Below are 5772 nucleotides of genomic sequence, written 5' to 3' on the forward strand. Positions count from 1 at the left end.
ATCAAGATTCTAATAATGGTCAATAATACTATCTAAATTTACATACGACGATGGATTTGAATAATCAACTTTTTTTTTTTATATAATACAAAAAAGAAAAATTGTTTTAATTAAGTTAGTTATTATTTTATTCTATATAACTTTTAATTAAAAAATTCTTAACATACAAAATAATGTATTTTAATTGATCCAATGATGAAACTGCAAATAATGTTTAAACAGGACTTGAAAAAACAATTTTTTAGTTTCAAATATTTTTTAATTGATTTATTTTGTTTTATTTCAATAAAAATTGTCAGTTTTTGAAATATATAAAAAAAATGTATAATATTTTATTTTAATTAATTTAATTTATGTTGATTAAAAATATATAATAAAGAACTTTAATACTATTGATACATTGCTTTTAACATATATATATATATTAGGGTGGCCCATATTTTATAGTCAAAATTTCAAAACTAGTTTACAAATCTGGGCACCCGCTATTTTTTTTACTAGTAATAAAACAAGTATTTTGGCAAAGTTTGAAGATAATATTCCAATTGGAAGACAGTGCTCAAAGACATTTAATATTAAATATAAAATTGAAAAATAGGAAATTTTGAGGATTGTTTTAAATTAAGTACAAATAGCTGAGTAGTAGTAAATTAGTTTATTTTATTGTATAATATTGATTAATAATACAAAAATCTTATAGGAAAGTACTGGTTGGGGTAAATAAACAATAAACATGGTTTAATGCTTTGAAGTTGATGGCTTCAAACTTTCAACAGCTACTTGTTTTGTCGTTTTGGACGGAACCAACTTTCTGTTAGCCTCAACAACTTGCAGGACCAACTGTTTCTCTTCTTCATCATTTGTCAAAAGCTTATTAAACTCTTCAAAAAGTTTCACACCACGCTCAGCTATATCATTAACAACTTTCATATTTTTTGTGATTTGTTTACCACTAATGTAATGTTCATTGCTGTTCCATTCATTTGGATGTGTGGTCAAAAAAATTGAATTTATTTTCAATTTATCAAACACCTGCAATGATCTTTTATTGGCAAAATCAGCCAAAACGGCCTGGTCAGTTAAAAGTGACAAATCTCCTCTTACCTTCCGGTCAGTAGGTTCACACTCCATCTTATTGACAATTTCTACCTTTTCCTCATTTGAAACTTTCTCTGAGTATAAACTTAAGCCAACTAACTCATCCGAGAGGTACCAAAGATGAGATTTATGGCATTTTTAACCACTTCACTAATTTGAGAATCAATAATTCCATAATTGGTCATGTCTTTCCACAGACAAAGGTCTGCCCAAGCAGCATTTGTAGCCATAGGGGCTTCAAACCAATATTTTACATATACAAGAGCTCCAAAGTTCACAAAGCGTTCTAACTGCAATTTTTCCTTTTGTGTGGTTTTGAAACTGTCTTCCTCACGAAACAAGTGAATTTTAATGGCGTATAACAATTTCGCCATCCAACGAGCGTGGTGTACTGCACCTGGAGCTCTCCAATGAATTTTATATGGAGTATGGCCCAGAGCTAGAAGAGTCATCTCTATTAACTCCATGTAATCATCTCTGGGCTGCTTATTCCTTCCTAAGACAACTAATAAAGCATTTACTGCATTGAGCTTTAAATTTTCACTGCCAGGAGCTTTTTCTAATGGTTGATAGTTTTCTTTGTGTATCAAAGGCCATGCTACCTTGAATCTCTNTTCTTTGTGTATCAAGGGCCATGCTACCTTGAATCTTTTGAATAAAGGAATGTCAGGACCACTAGATGGTCCGAAACAGAGAGTAAATACCTTACTGAGAACAATCTCCAAAATGTGGTGCCTGCATGGTAGCCATAATAATTCTTCTCCAATTTTATGTTCCAGCATAACACAAGCTCCATTTTTAAACCCTGTATTAACGGATGTAGTGGCACAACACATGCCGACTATTTTGTTCTCCAAACCCCATTCACTTAGTACATTATAAACTGCATTCGCTGCATTTGCACCAGTACCCCTTACAAGTTTTGGCACTCCAAGCAATTTCTCCTTACCATCTGCAGATACTAATACGGGCAATCGATCTACTTTATCAGTGCCCAAAATATCAGGAAGAATCTTCCCGTCCCAATGAACAATAACTGGATCGTCAAAAGAAACACATTGCTTTATTTCTTCAAACACAGCTTTTCTTCCTTCTTTCCTTTTGCGTTGAATAGTACTTCGTGATAATGGTAAGGAACTAGGGTCATGCCCCAATGCCGATGAAATAGGGACCATTAATCTTAAGGATTCCCTATCAGAAACCTTATTGCGATCTAATGCGCTTGTGACATGTTTAGAAAATAAAGATTTCTTTGCAATTGGTTCATTCTGTGAGTCTTTTTGGGATTCCCTTCTTTTAAAAGAAGATGGTGGCTTATACATATACATCTCTTCTGATTTATCTATGGCTGAATCAGATTTTTCTCTTGATTCATCATCTGAATTTGAAATAGTCACAGTTGGAGATATCAGGGAAGAGGACCCTGGCTCATTCCCTTTTTCAAGTCTCTATTGTTCTTTCATTTTTCTTTGAAATTTCCTTTCTTGTTTCATGTTGTATTTCATGTCTTCTGATGAAATAATCATATTTCTTTCCGTCCTCTGATCAATTAAAAATTCTCTGTCTTCATCTACTTTGCATATAGTAATTGCATCATTGTGAGCAATGTCAAATAACATATCTAGCTGCTCTTGAAATAGTGTTTCACGTTTCTTTTGGGTATCAGAGATTCTTCCTTTATTTTTTTTTAACAGAAGCCATTCAGAGTGTAATTTTTCAAGCTTATCAATACAATGTTTTACAAGTCTAATCGGGATAGCTGTTTTTTGCCACACTAAAATTAATTCTTCTACAGTGCTATGACTGGCATTTCGAACCGATTTTTTCCTTTGGAGAAAAAAATGGAATCTAAGAAGGACTTGCTTTATAGTTGGTAACTGATTAAATCGAGATATTGGTTCTAGATCTTTGATACCTATCAAGAATATAGTGTCCGCTTGACGTGTTGATGATAAAGCCATATTTTCACAAAAAAAGTCCTAAACAATGTCTGGTATAAAAACAGTCCTCACAAACAACTATTGATAGTTATATATTTTTAAGACATATTTCTTGGTATTTCTTTCACAAAAACAGCATCTGAAAGAAAACAAGAATACAGAAATCAATATTTAAGAAATAAGGAAATAACAAAATTTTAAAAACTTTGACGATGTTGAGCACTGCCTTCTACTCAACCTAGGACATTGAATTTTTGGCACTTTACTACTATCAACGAAGGTAAAAAAAATAGTGGGTGCCCTGGGGTATAGGGTAATTTTGAAATTTTTGGGCCACTCTAATATATATATAATATAAAACTAATAAATAATAAAAATAAACTTAAATCATGAAAAAACACAACTATAAAAATATTATGGAAAATTATTATCAATTATTATTAAATAGTCTTCATTATTTCATTAATGTGTTCTTTTAGCATCAGGAAAATGTTTTCTATAATCTGCGACAACTTGTAGCAAGTATTGCTTTTGGTATGCTTTTATAGTAATTATCAAGTTGTACTCTTCAATTAATTTCACTGATCTTCCTGTAGTATCGCTTATAACTTTTATACTTCGCACTATTTCTCGACAGTCTAGATAATATATATTTAAATTCAATTGTTCGGGATCTTCACTTAAAAAACAAGTTTTCATATCAAACCGTTCAAAAAAGTTTTTGAGTTTGCATTAATGAACTTGTCAATAGTTTTACTTACAAAATGTTTTATATTTTTTATCATTTTTTTTTACTATTTCTAAATGCTGTCGTAAAATAGGATCATAGTGGCTTATCAGTTCTATAATACCTATAAAGTTTCCATTATTTTGTTCTCCCACCATATGGCATTCTCCTCTTAAAGCCAATCCTCTTTCGCCTAAAAATAAAATTGATTCCAAAATACGTGTCAAAATGTATGTCCATTTTTGGGCTTCGTCTGTGTTTCTACTTCACAAAACATTAAATGTGGTCTTTAATGTTTTCATGTGATGGCAATCTTTTATATAATTTTCTCCAAATTTTATTTTTTGAGTATCCATCGGAGCTACTGAGATAGAAACAATTTAATGTGCTCGTTTTGAACAAGCGGCAAGGAAAACAATAAAATACATTTGTAAAGCGACTCCAAACAAAAAAATTCGCGTTTTACTTTTTCATCATTTAGCAAAGTTTTAGAAAGCAATGATAATGAATACGGATCGTTCAGTCGATCACGAAGAAAAGACGCTGGCATTTTTTGATGACCTTGACGAATAACTATTTCAATTATTTGTGTTTGCAATATCTCGGTTTTTTAAATACCAATATCGTAATTATAAAGATAAGTATTTCTTAAAAATTGAAAATTTGATTGTTTTCCTGAACAAATAATATTGTCACTTACTTCTGATTAATATTGAAGTTTACTACTTGTAATATCATTATATTAAATATAACATCTTTATTAATTTAACACATTTACATGATTATATAATAAAATGATCATCAATGAATATACATAATAATTTTTAGGTTATATACAGTGTTTCCACTTACATTGACAGAATATATCAATACTCCCCTAATGATGTAATAGAAAAAATCTAATTTCAGATTTGAAAACGGCGCGAAAAGTTGATTTAAAAAAGTATATTTTTGATTCTGATGAAAGTTCTTTGTAGTCCAATATATAAAACTTATAACTTTTTTATAAATAACCTTTTTTCTTATTGTAAACTATTGCATCAGCCCTTTAAATTTTTATACGCGTTAAAAGTAAAGAAATATACTACTTCATTATTTTTATAACATCACTGTAAAAATTACAATATTAAATTATTGAATATGAAATTCATACTAAATTTAATTACTAAAATTATTATTTATTCATATATAATAATTATAAATCAAATAACTAATCTGGATAAAATTAAGGGAATAAGAGTTATTGTTGTTTTTGAAATAATCTACCAATTTTTGAAAATTAAACACTAGCTACAGATTTACATCGAAGCGTTTCTTATGATAATGATTTTAATCACTGTCAGATATAATCTATACTTGTCCCAACTATTCCACGTCCATACTGTGCCGCGACTCCACTGTGCTACCGTTTTATTTTGTAAATATTCTATAATATAAACACAATTATTATAATTTTAATTTTAGTTATTTTTGTGTATAGGCTCGTAGGGTCCCGGGTCTAGTGCAGAGCCTAGAATTCTATATTTGAAAATAGCGAGAAATGGCAATTTGAAATGTAATTTAAGTATATTTTGAAAAAAATTTTATAAGCTCATTTTTTTAAACTTAAGCAAGGCTGTAAAAAAAAGCTCAAGTCCAATCGATGAGGACATTTAGTATGGCATTATACATATCTTAATTCAACTTAAAAAAAAAAAATTTGGTTATGAATTTTTTCTGCCACTTTTTCTTTTAACATGTAGTCCAATAAAAGTATGGCCGCACAGGTAATGTATAAACGCAACGACTTTGTAACGTGACAAAATGTGAATTTTATGATATTGATAGATTACTGTTTTGCTTTGCTAATGGGCGCGCGTACGTTATATCCGGCCGTGTAATCAGAAAACTGTACTGTTGCTGTCAAGGTGAACGCTATACACACAATATTCTTTATCAGTTTAACAATCGTTCCCTATATGACACATACACTGGCCACCACTGTCCATACCTGTATAACTCTAATAT

At 30.1% G+C, this 5772-nt stretch overlaps 1 protein-coding gene across 2 annotated transcripts; it reads right to left on the reverse strand.

The window, feature by feature from the left end:
- Positions 1-419: 419 nt before the first annotated feature.
- LOC126897501 (uncharacterized) lies at positions 420-4454 on the reverse strand. Of its 2 annotated transcripts, XM_050671161.1 has the most exons (3): positions 3890-4454; positions 1740-3177; positions 420-1700 (listed from the first exon to the last, which is right to left on the reverse strand). In XM_050671161.1, the coding sequence occupies exons 2-3, from the start codon at positions 2424-2426 to the stop codon at positions 1194-1196; spliced, it is 1194 nt and encodes a 397-aa protein (XP_050527118.1). In that variant the 5' UTR covers positions 2427-3177; positions 3890-4454; the 3' UTR covers positions 420-1193. The 2 variants fall into 2 exon arrangements, with proteins under 2 accessions (XP_050527118.1, XP_050527117.1); XM_050671160.1 differs by having other exon boundaries at positions 1740-4454.
- Positions 4455-5772: the final 1318 nt, after the last annotated feature.

The sequence above is a fragment of the Daktulosphaira vitifoliae genome, unplaced genomic scaffold (assembly GCF_025091365.1).
Source record: "Daktulosphaira vitifoliae isolate Bord-2020 unplaced genomic scaffold, ASM2509136v1 Scaffold_2, whole genome shotgun sequence".
NCBI lineage: Eukaryota > Metazoa > Arthropoda > Insecta > Hemiptera > Phylloxeridae > Daktulosphaira > Daktulosphaira vitifoliae.

Coding starts and splice junctions, on each gene's coding strand:
- LOC126897501 (XM_050671161.1), bottom strand. CDS start 2,426: ATGTATATGTATAAGCCACCATCTTCTTTTAAAAGAAGGGAATCCCAA.